At 52.6% G+C, this 11,591-nt stretch overlaps 1 protein-coding gene across 1 annotated transcript; it reads right to left on the reverse strand.

The window, feature by feature from the left end:
* Positions 1 to 9,857: 9,857 nt before the first annotated feature.
* Positions 9,858 to 11,135, reverse strand: VENTX (VENT homeobox). Its single transcript, XM_055081321.1, has 2 exons — positions 10,922 to 11,135; positions 9,858 to 10,270 (listed from the first exon to the last, which is right to left on the reverse strand). The coding sequence occupies exons 1-2, from the start codon at positions 11,133 to 11,135 to the stop codon at positions 9,858 to 9,860; spliced, it is 627 nt and encodes a 208-aa protein (XP_054937296.1).
* Positions 11,136 to 11,591: the final 456 nt, after the last annotated feature.

An 11,591-nucleotide genomic window follows, 5' to 3' on the forward strand; every position in this document is an offset into this window, starting at 1 on the left:
TTCTGCCTTTCCTGAAAGAACTACACCTCTGGGTAACGAGGTGCTGATGTCAGCGTCTGCGGACATAACAAAAAGGGTGAACCAGACACTGGCTATTTCCTGATAGACGTTCACCACACAACCTATTGCGTAGTCTTGCCAAAACATCAAGGCAGAGCCTGAGGTAAGGGGTTGCATGGAGGTGGTTTATTTTGAGAGATGATCCTGAGGGACAGGAGTGGGGGGCTGGGAGGGTGAAACAAGGGAAAAGGGAAAGCCCACCCTAGGGGGGCATTATTGGAGTGGTCCCCACTGTGGGCAATTGAGGCTCCGTCCCACCAGAGACCCGAGAGCAGAGGATTCGTTCACCGGTGTCCCCACGGGCATGAACTCCCTCCCTCACGCTTCCAGGTCTGCGGTGTGAAGGGCCAGTGTGGTCAGAGAAGCTGCAGGGCGGGGAGCCTCAGAGCAGTGGTGGGACATGCTGTCGGCAGGCCCAGGCTTCTTGGGAGGAGTTGTTGCTCAGCTCTCAGGTGGCCTGAGAGATGTGAGGCGGGCATAGAGGCACCGGGGCCCTGGTCCAGCTTCCAGACACAGAACACGTGAACTACATCCAGGACGCAGGGCGCAAGACGCAGACACCAAATCCCTAAGACACACACTGGTCAACGGCAGTGTGTGGACCCTAGTGAGATCCACGTTCACATAAACAAACTGAAAAAACCAGACCAAGACTACCTGCGGGTTAACTTACGTGAAGGCAGTGTGAGGCGCTCCACAACCCATTCCCAATGAAACTGGTGAAAACTATAACAACAAAAAAAGACAACAATACCTACAACCTCTGGGAATGGTCCTACAGGCAAACAGCAAATAGAGAAGCATCTATCCAAGAAAATCTATGAAAATTTGGTAAGAAAGGAGAGTGGGGTATCTGACCCAAGACCACTCCCTCCTCCCCACTCAGCTCGAGGACGCAGGGACCCTGCACCAGAGGCTGCAGTTGAGAACACAAGACGTCCTGTCCCCTGGCTCTGTGTGGAGGGGCTTCCTTCCCTGAGCAGCAGGCCTAGGTGTTTCTATCTGCCCGGTGCCTGCTGCTGAGGCTAAGTGCGGGTGAGGCTGGTTGAGAGCAGGGGCTCCCTCCTGCCCAGCCCAGCTCAGCTCTTGGAGTGGAGGCTCTACCTTGGCACCACTGAGGGTGCTGAGGCCCTGGTCACCTTCCCTGGCTGTGGGGCAGTGGTTCTCACCAGGAGAGGTGGCCGAGAGGACACCAGGCTGGCACCCCTCCCGTGGAGCTCCTGCAGCAGGGGCATCCCACAGAGAGAAGTCTGCCCTTGTCCTCACCCCAGTTCCAGAGCCACGGCTCGGAGGCTGGGGGGATGGGGGTGTGTGAGCAAGTCGGAAAAACAGATCACTCCTAATTTCTTCCCAAAGGAACTGACTGTTTGCAACAGACTGTGGAGAAGTTCAAGCCCAAGTTCTCAAGAACAGTGAGGTAGTGGTGGGCACTCAGGCGGAGGGTCAAGATACAGGCTAAGTTGGAGGCTGGTTCACAGGAGGGAAACAAGTGATAAGAAAACCGTGGTGGGGAGGGGAGCCCTCGTGGGGTGGAAACACACGTGAAACGCTGACTCAGAAAAGACTGTGTCAGAGAACTTGATTGGATTACTTTGTCGAGGAATTTATGCCCAGGGGATTGTTGAAAACAGTAGAGCAATCAGCTGGCAATTACTGGAGTTTAACAGCTGGGTGTGGTCCCAGGCGACTGCGGACTGCCCAGAGGTGCATCTCCCTCAGGACATCAGAGGCTTAACACTGTGGGCGTGGGCGTGGGGCGGCAGATAGTCTTCACGGAAATAACCCAGCCAGTCACCAAAACAATGAACAAGCAAATAATAATAAGCCCCAGAGGAGGGGGACCAGTACCCAGAGTTGCTACAACATACTATCTACACTATCCAATCTCCAACAAAAAATTATGAGGCATGCAAAGAAACAGGAATGTATAACCCATATGTCTGCAAAAGCAAGCAACAGAAAGTGCCTGTGAGCATTACAGGATGTCAAATCTGTCAGAAAGGACTTCAAAGTAGCCATTATAAGCATGTTATAAACATGTTCACAGGACTAAAGGAAACTATGATTAAAGAATGAAAAGAAGGGTTGATGACAATGTCTCATGTAATAGAGACTATCGATAAAGAGATAGAAATTATGTTTTTAAAGAGAACAAAATGGAAATTCTGGAGTTGAAAAGTACAAAAACTGAAAAATTCTAAAAACTCACTAGAGGGACCCAACAGTAGAGCGGAACTAGCAGAAGAAAGAATAATGAGCTTGAAGATAGATTGATTGAGATTATGTAAGCCAAAAAACATCGAGAAAAAATAATGAAGAAACGTGAGGAGAGCCTCAGTGAAACTTGAGATACCATTAAGAACACCAACAGGCATGTAATGGGAGTACCAGGGGGAGAAGACAGAGAAAAGAGCAAAAAAATTTGAAGAAATAATGGCTGAAAGCTCCCCAAATTTATTGAAAACCAAATAACCTATACATCCAGGAATCTCAATGAATTCCAAGTAGGATAAATGCAAAGGGAGTCCAGACACATCATAATAAAAATAGCAGCTGACTTCTCATCGGAAATAACAAACACCAGAAAGAAGTGAGATAACATATTCAAAGTGCTCTTATGCTATTAAAAAACTGTCAAGGGGACTTCCCTGGTAGTCCTGTGGTTAAGACTCCACACTTCCAATGCAGGGACTATGGGTCATCCCTGGTTGGGGAACTAAGATCCCACGTGCCTTGAGGCGCAGCCAAACAAACAAACAAATATTGTCAAGAATCCTACATCCAGTAATCAGAATGAAAGTGGAGGCATCACCACATACCATACAGATATAGAAAAGACTCTGAAGGAATATTATGAAACAATTGTATCCCAACAAATTAGATAACTTAGATGAAATGGGCACATTTCTAGAAAGACACAGAGTCATAAAACTGACTCGAGAAGAAACAGACAATCTAAATAGACCTATAACAGCTGAAAAGATTAAATTAGTTAAAAAAGTAAAAAAACAAAAAAAAAAACTACCCCTAAAGAAAAGTTTAGGACCAGATAGGTTCACCAATTCTACCAAATAGTTAAAGAAGAATTAATACAAATTTTTCAAAAACTTCCTAAAAACAGAAGAGGAGGGAACACTTTCCAACTCCTTTATAGTCCAGTATTAGTGTGTTACCAGAACCAAGACATCACAAGGAAGGCATAGTCCAATATCTCTTGTGACTATGATGCAAAAATCCTCAACAAACTTTAGCAAACCAAATCCAGCAACATATAAAAAGAATTATACACCATGGGACTTCCCTGGTGGTGCAGTGGTTAAGACGCCATGCTCTCAATGCAGGGGGCCCAGGTTCGATCCCTGGTCAGGGAACTAGCTCCCACATGCTGCAACTAAGAGTTCACATGCCACAACTAAGGAGCCCATGTGCCGAAACTAAGAAGCCTGTGAGCCGCAACTAAGAGGAGCCCGCCTGCTGCAACTAAGACCCGGTGCAACCAAATAAATAAATAAATATTAAAAAAAAAAAAGAATTATACACCATGACTAAGTGGGATTTATCCCAGGAATGCTACTAGGTTGGTTTAACATCAGAAAAACATTTAGTGTAACACATCATATAAATAGAATAAAAAACAAAAACCACATGATCATCTCAATTGATGCAGAAAAGTCATTTGACAAAATCCAACTAAGGATAGAAGAGAACTTCTTTAATCTGATAATGGCATCTATGGTAACCCCACAGCTCACATCATACTCAATGGTGAAAGACTGGATGCTTTCAGGAACAAGGCAAGGATACCTGTCTGGCCACTTCTATCCAACATTGTACTGGAGGTTCTGGCCAGAGTAATTAGGCAAAAAAGAAAAAGAAGAAAAGAAAGAAAGGAAGGAAGGAAGGAAGGAAGGAAGAAAGAAAGAAGAAAGAAAGGAGGGAGGGGGGAGGGGGAGGGAGGGAGGAAAGAAAGAAAGAAAGAAAGAAAGAAAGAAAGAAAGAAAGAAAGAAAAGCATCCAGATTGTAAAGGAAGAAGTAAAACTATTTCTATTCACAGGTGACATGATATTGTATGTAGAAAATCCTAAGGAGCTCACTGAAAAATGATTAGAACTGATAAAAGAACTCAGCAAGGTTGCAGGATAGAAGATCAATATACAAAATCAATTATCTTTCTATACCCTTGCAATGAACAATCCAAAAATGGACTTAAGAAAACAATTCTAATTGCAATATTATCAAAAAGAATAAAATGCTTAGGAATAAATTTAACAAAAAATTGCAAAACTTATACCCTGAAAGCTATAGAACATTGTTCAAAGAAATTAAAGAGGATCTAAATAATTGGAAAAACATCTCACGCTCATGACTGGAAGACTTAACATTGTTAAAATGTCAATATTTCCTGAAACAGTCCCTAATCCACAGATTCAATGCAATCTCTATCAGAATCCCAGTGGACGTCTTTGTGGAAACTGACAACCTAATTCTAATATGGAATTGCAAGGAACCCAGAAGAGCCAAAACATTCTTGAAAGAAGAATAAAATAGGAAGGTTTCAAAACTTACTACAAAGCAACAGTAGTCAAGACACTGTGGTACTGTCAGGAGGATAGATATATAGATCAATGGAATAGAACTGAGGGTCCAGAAATAAACCCATACCCCTATGGTCAAGTGATATTTGACAGCATAAAAAGACCATCCAATGGGGAAAGAGTAGTCTTTTCAACAAATGGTGTGGGATAACTGGATAACCACACGAGAAAGAATCAGGTTGGACCCTTACCTCACAAAATATTCAAAAATTATCTCAAAATGCATCAAAGACCTAAATGTAGGAGACGAAACTATAAAACACTTAGGAAAAAAACATAGAGTGAATCTTAATGATCTTGGATTTGGCAAAGGATTCTTAGGTATGACACCAAAAGCATGAGCAACAAAATTAAAAATAGATCAATTGGATTTCATCAAAATTAAAATAGTCTGTGCTTCAAATGACACAATCAAGAAAGTGGAAAGACAACCCACATAATGGAAGAAAATATATGCAAATCCTGTATCTGATGAGGATTTAATATCCTGAATGTATAAAGAACTCCTACAACTCAACACAAAAGACAACCCAACTAAAAAATGGGCAAAGGACTTAAATAGACGTTTCTCTGAAGAAGATATATAAATGGCCAATGAGCACATGAGAAGATAGTCAGTATCTCTAGCCATCAGGGAAATACAAATTAAAGCCTGAGACTTCACACCCACAAGGCTGGCTGGAATCAAAATGTCAGATAATAGCAAGTGTTGGAAAGAAGATGGAGAAATCGAACTTTCCACTATAATCTACCACATTAAGAGATTGAATGGGGGAATCAACTGATCATCTCAATATATGCAGAAAAAGCATTTGATAAAGTACAACATTCACTGATGATAAAACGTCCTATTAACTAGTTGCAGAAGGAAATGTAGGTCACCTGGAAAAGGTATTTTGAAAACCCCCCCTGCACATATCATGCTTATGGTGAAATGTTAAAAGTATTTCCTTTAAAAAGCAAGAATAAGACAAAAGGCCCCTTCTGGAAACTTCTAGCCACACTCACACTGCAGCCTCTAGCCAGCCCAGTAAGACAGGAGAAAGAGGTAAGAGGTGGGTACCACTGCGCTTTGTTTCAGTTCCATTTAACAGAAAACCCAAACCATTGCTTACACGGGTAGGAACGCAATCCTCTTTGGCCCCTGAGGACTCCCCAGCCTCCTGCAGGGTCCGGGGGCGCTGGCTCTGGGTCTCTGAGCGCAGCATTCACCGCCCCAAGTTGTGGAAACAGGGGCTCGCCGAGGGTAGGGGTGAGTACATGGTTCCTTGTTCTACAGATTTTCAAAGTCAGCCTGGAAGAACGGTAACACCCCTTGGATGCGTAAAGGAACAATGCAGCTGTTTGGTGTGGTTTTTAAAAACACGTGCTTCATAACATGCTGAGACATTTCCTGCCCACATTTTACTGCCTCTGAAATTTAGCATCTTATCATCATGGCCATGTTGGTTAATTTGCTATATGGTTATTTTTCTTAATGGTCTAATCAATGGAAATACAGCATAATGTATGGAATATCAGAAATAGCAAAAACTGTGTATATTTAGTTAATGAGGCAACACCTTTTAAAAAGTCAAATGAAAGTACCAGAGCTTCAGGCCATCTGGATAACATTATGCATTATCACACCAGGGAAACACAGTGCAGTACAGTGATTCAGAAATACTTCCTGAGGGCGTGCACAGATTTGGGATCAGCGAGGCCAGCAGAGAACCCTGCCCTTTGCCTGCCCCTGGCTGGGTCCATGAAGCATGGCATCTCTGGCGATGCAGAGACGGCATTTTTCTTAACATGCCAATCATTTTACCTTTACAGTCTGTTGGGAGGAAGTACTGCCTAAGTAGTGTTTTCTTGTTATTAAATGTTTTAAACGCACAAAAGCAAATGTAAAATCACACGTCTGGGCTTCCCTGGTGGCGCAGTGGTTAAGAATCCGCCTGCCAGTGCAGGGGACACGGGTTCGAGCTCTGGTCCGGGAAGATCCCACACGCTGCGGAGTGACTAAGCCCGTGCACCACAACTACTGAGCCTGCGCTCTAGAGCCCGTGCTCCGCAACAAGAGAAGCCACCGCAATAAGAAGCCCGCTCGCCGCAACTAGAGAAAGCCGCGCGCAGCAACGAGGACCCAATGCAGCCAAAAATAAATAAATCAATACATTTATAAAAATAAAAAATAAAATAAAATCACACGTCCTGGCAAGGACAGTAGATACCACAGCCCCACAACCCAGCTTAAGAAGCACCCAGTGTTTACTTTTAGGAGTCCCATGAGAGGGCCTCTACCCTCCCGGCAACTGCTTCTTTATGATCGTTCAAGACCTATGGTCAGATCGCGGGAGTCCCCAGAAGTACTGAAGCAGAACTGACCTGGCCCAACCCTCTGAGTGGTCCACAGGCGCAAGACCTGCGGCCTGGGGTCCATGCCTGGGGTGGGCCAAGAGCAGCACCCCCAGACACAGAGTAGGCAAGGTTGGTTTGGGGGCCAGCAGGGGCCATAGAGCTGACTGGGTGCCAGGAAGGGAACCTGGGGTCCAGCCTGATCCCCACCCAGGAACCAGAGGTGACCCTGACGTGGGAGCCTCAGGGCAGTCTTCCTGAGACCCAGGCTTGCTGGGTGGGTCACTGTCTAGGGTCCTCCATAGTCCCACCTTCCCCACTCTGGCGCTACCGGGGTCACCACGGTCCACACCTTTGCATAACTTGGCCCACTCCTTGTCCCCAGATCAGGTGGCCCCTGTACCTCCAGAGAGGCGTGTTCTGCCCTGAACTGCTCTCCTGTCCCCCTGTCCAGGTGGTCTCCCAAGGGCAGGGCTGCTGTCTCCAAATCCAGCAGCCGGGCATGAGGCAGGTGACTAGGAACCAGCGGGGTCGGGGGAAGCAGGACTCTGGAGTTCGGACCCCTCTATGCAGGGTCCTGAGGGGTGAATCCTCCCGCGTTGGCTCCGGCCAGCTCGGGCAGCCTCAAGGCCTTGGAGACACGGTGGCTGAGGAGACGGCCGACAGTGTCCCCCGGCCCCAGGACCTGGCCCAGGGCATTCAGGGGCCCGAGCTGTCTATGAGAAGGTGGACAGGCAGTAGAAGTCCACAATGCTCCTGCCCTGGGCGGGAGCCTGGTCTAGAACAACGGAAAAGTCCTGGTCTTGATAAGTTTGCTTCAGCCTTTCCCAGCAAGGGCACCCAGCTGGTGGGCTCTGGGCCTCCACAGAGCCTCGCTCACCCTCCAGTGGTCTGAGTGCCAAGCCCTGAGTCAGACAAAGGATGGTCGAGCTGCTCCGTGGGGTCCTGAGAGGAGAGGCTCCCTGGGGAGGTGTCTTGGTCAGAACCGGTTATGCAGACCCGCAGCAAATTGATGCAGCCAATTCCTCTGCCAGCCCCGGGCTGCCCAGCGCCCTGGGGTGTGGAGAAGAGGATCAAAGTATTGACGGGCCTTAAAAAGCCGCAGATGTGGTCCTGCAGGCACCTGGGCACACACAGAAGGCGGGTGGTCGCTCTCAGGGCCCCTGGGCCCCTCGTCCGGCTCCCTTGGTGCAGTGGCCCCCACCTGCGTTCTCTGGCACTTTCCAGACCACGGACGGGTCTGGTCCCTTGAAAATCGTGGCTGGAGCTGGGTTCTGAGCTGAAGCAGCGCAGGTTCAGGACTCGCCGGCGCACGCGCCCCACGAGGGGCTGGACGCATCTGGCCTCCGCCCCATTCCCATCAGCAGGCCTTCATTCTTAGCAGCTGCACTTCAAGAACTGCGGTAGCTTCTCTTTCAAATTCGTCCTGAGTTTGCATTTTTCCAGGAAACCGAGGGAGAATGATGGCTACGACATGCAAATTGATGCAGTATTACCCTTGCTTCCCGTGGAGCGGCACCTCCGCTGGCTGCCCAGTAAAAGTCGGTGCTTCCCCTTCGCAGGCGGCAGGACCCCAGCCCTGCAGTCATTACAGGGAGAGACGGGCCTGGAATTGGCCTCTCGCGTGGCCGCTGCGTGTCCCTGCGCGCACGCGGCAGAGGCGGTCTGCCGCCCAGGTGCCCCCTCCAGCCCGGCGGGTGACGGAGGGGAGGGGAGCCAACCCCAAGATCGCCAGCCACGGCCCCAGCCCTGAGTCGGAGGATTGGGGGCGGCAGGGCAGACCTCGGAGCGGGGAGAGGGTCGGACCGTCCTCTTGCTTGGCGCCGGGCGCCCGATTCCTAAGCGATGTCAGCACGGTGTCAAGAGGCAGCGAAGGAGGAGCAGCGGGTCCCCGGCCACCGGCAATGTCGGCGCGCCGGTAGGACGTAGCTGGCCGCTGGCGCCGCCGGTCCTGCTGCGGGTGCGCGGCGGTTCCTTCTCTTTCCGCCCGACAACGCCGACCGCCGTCCCGCTCCAGCTCGGTCCCCGCGGAAGCCAAGCGACCGCGCCAGGCCCGCGGCGCGGTCCGCGCTCCACCGAGGCCGCGGTTCCGAGGCCGCCGGGCCCACGCGGGGACGCCGCGCGCACACTCACCACACGCGCCCTCACGCACACGCTCCCGCAGAGACAGCGCTTCGCCTCGGGCTCCCGGACGTTCTCTAGTAAAATAAACAAATAAATGAACGCGGGAAAGAGTCCCTAAAACAAGCGTGAAAGTTTCCACTCGCTCACAACGCTGAGAAACCTAGTTAGCGAAAGCAGTTGGTCAGTTTCTCCTTAGCAATTCGGGCACCAAACTGTTCCTGTCGTTTCTTTGTTCCGAATCAGTTTCCTGCCGCCGCAGCCAGAAACAATCTACTGAGCTCTTCCGAGGCGCCGCGGTCAGCGAGACAGGTCCACAGAGTAAACCTCAGAATACTTTATTGGCTGCTTTGTACACACTGGAAAGCCCTATTTTGTCCATTTCGGGGACACTATAAAACTATGTTCACTGTCTTTCAGGAAAGTTTGCACTAACATAACTTTTTAAAAACAGTTTTTAAATATCCGTAAGATAACCACAGATAGTCTTGCGGCATCCATTTTAACACAGTATTAACAACAACAAAAAACAAAACCTGAAAAACGAGACAAGAAGAGAACCCCGAGACGCCCGCTGCGCGCCAGGAGCAAGGACCCGGCCGGGGCGCCGCTCGCCCGCGGGGACCCGTCTCCGGCCCTGGGAAGGGGTGGCTCCGGTGGCGAAGACAACACCCCGCCCCCCCGCCCCCCGCGCGCGTGCCCTTCCTCCCCAGCGGACCCCCAGGGCCCACGGCCTCGCAGCCCTAGGACAGGTAATACATGCCGTAGGCGGCCACGGGCGCGGCGAGGAGTCCCGGCACCTGCGGCAGGGAGCCCGCCGCGCCGCCGTACACGGCCGGGGAGCCGTGAAGGTGGGCGCCCAGCGGGAAGGGCAGGGCGAACGAGGGCAGCAGCGGCTTGGCCGCCAGCTTCAGCTTCTCCAGCTCGGCCTCCTGCAGTCGCTTGGCCTTGGCCCGGCGGTTCTGAAACCAGATCTTGACCTGCGTCTCGGAGAGGCTCAGGCTGCTGGAGAACTCGGCGCGCTCCGCGATGGACAGGTACTGCTTCTGGCGGAACTTGCCCTCCAGCGCCAGCAGCTGCGCGGTGGTGAAGGGCGTCCGCGGCCTGCGGTTGTTCTTGTGTTTCCTGAGGGTGCAGGGTGGAGGGCTGGGGGCGCCTGGGGGAAAGAGAGCACAAAGCGGGCGCTCAAACGCCAGCAGTGCGCGCCAAGGACGCTTCCGGATGCGTGTCCCGGCTGAGACCAAGGGCCTCAGTTGAGACAAGATCCCCCCAAACCTCCGGGCTAATAGAAGCGAGGCACCGGGGAGACGGCGCGCGGAGAGGGGGGCCGTTGTGGACTCGGGCTCTGCTCCCCAGATCGGTGGCCCTGCGTCCCTGGGGAGGAGGGGAACTCTGTCCACTTGGAGAAGCGAACAACTTGGGCGGGAAGCCGCCGCGAGACCTGAGCGGTGAGCGCAGAGGCCGAGCAGAAGGGTCGACCATCGCGGGGAGTGACGGCAGCAAAGGCGGTGCTCGGCCAGAGAGACCCCGAGACGAGAAGCCCCGGGTCGTGGGTTGCGGGCTCCGCCCCAGGGTAGAGCAGAAGCCTGTTTAGCGTGGGACCGGGGGGCCGCCGTGGGGTTCGCGCGCGCGGGAGGGGTCGGCTGGGCTCGTGTGGGCTGGTTTCTTTCTCTGCGCCCAGGCCGGCGCGTTAGTGGCTGGTTACTTTCCAAAGTTACGAGAGACAGCGTCCTTCCCGCCCTAGTCCTCCGAGCCCGGGCCGGGCGGGCTCCTCTCGCAGCCCAGAACCGTGCAACAGGGCACTTACGTGCGGAGGACAAGGGGGCGGCCGCCGGGACCCAGGCCCGGGGTTCCGCGGCGCCCCGCGGCCTCTCCTCCCGGGGTTCCGCGGGCTCCGCGCCCAGCCAGTGCTCTGCCTGTAGCAGCGACTCGACGCTGAAGGGCAACGGGACGGGCCCCGCACGGTCCCCGCTGCACGTCCTGAGCCCGGCAGGGTTCATGCCGAGCGACGCCGGGGCCATGCGCTGGCCGGCGGGCGCGGGGCTGGCGGGGCCCAGCAGGCGCGACGTGGGGCCAGCGCGCCGCGACACTGCCGGGGGCTCCACGGCGCCCCCGCCCTCAGAGCCCTATAAAAAGGCGGCGCCCCTTTCATGCCCAGCTCTCCAATCGCCGCTGTCGCCGCCGCGTGGGCTCAGGCGTCCATTGGTTTTGCTGACCCGGGAGGGCGGGACGGCCGGCTGGGACTCGTGCGCCCCAGCCCCGGGCGGCCTGGCGCAGCCCTGTCGGTTTCCCAGAGCCCGGCTGTCCTCTCCCGCGACGCTGCGGCCCGGCGGGGAGGACGAGGAGCTGGCCCCAGCCTCCGCACGCGCGGGAGCCCACAGTGCGCGCGACCTGGTTGAGCCGCGGTCCGGGCACAGGTCGGGACCGCGCGCGGATCCCGGGACGCGGAGAGCTCGGCGCCGTGAGAGAGGCGGCGC

Source organism: Physeter macrocephalus, chromosome 20, assembly GCF_002837175.3.
Source record: "Physeter macrocephalus isolate SW-GA chromosome 20, ASM283717v5, whole genome shotgun sequence".
Lineage (NCBI taxonomy): Eukaryota > Metazoa > Chordata > Mammalia > Artiodactyla > Physeteridae > Physeter > Physeter macrocephalus.

What these genes read in the sequence shown, in the direction of transcription:
- VENTX (XM_055081321.1), bottom strand. Translation starts at nt 11,135, where the DNA reads ATGGCCCCGGCGTCGCTCGGCATGAACCCTGCCGGGCTCAGGACGTGC. An exon ending in CGCCCCCTTGTCCTCCGCAC is followed by an intron (nt 10,271 to 10,921) that starts GTAAGTGCCCTG and finishes TCTTTCCCCCAG; the next exon opens with GCGCCCCCAGCCCTCCACCC.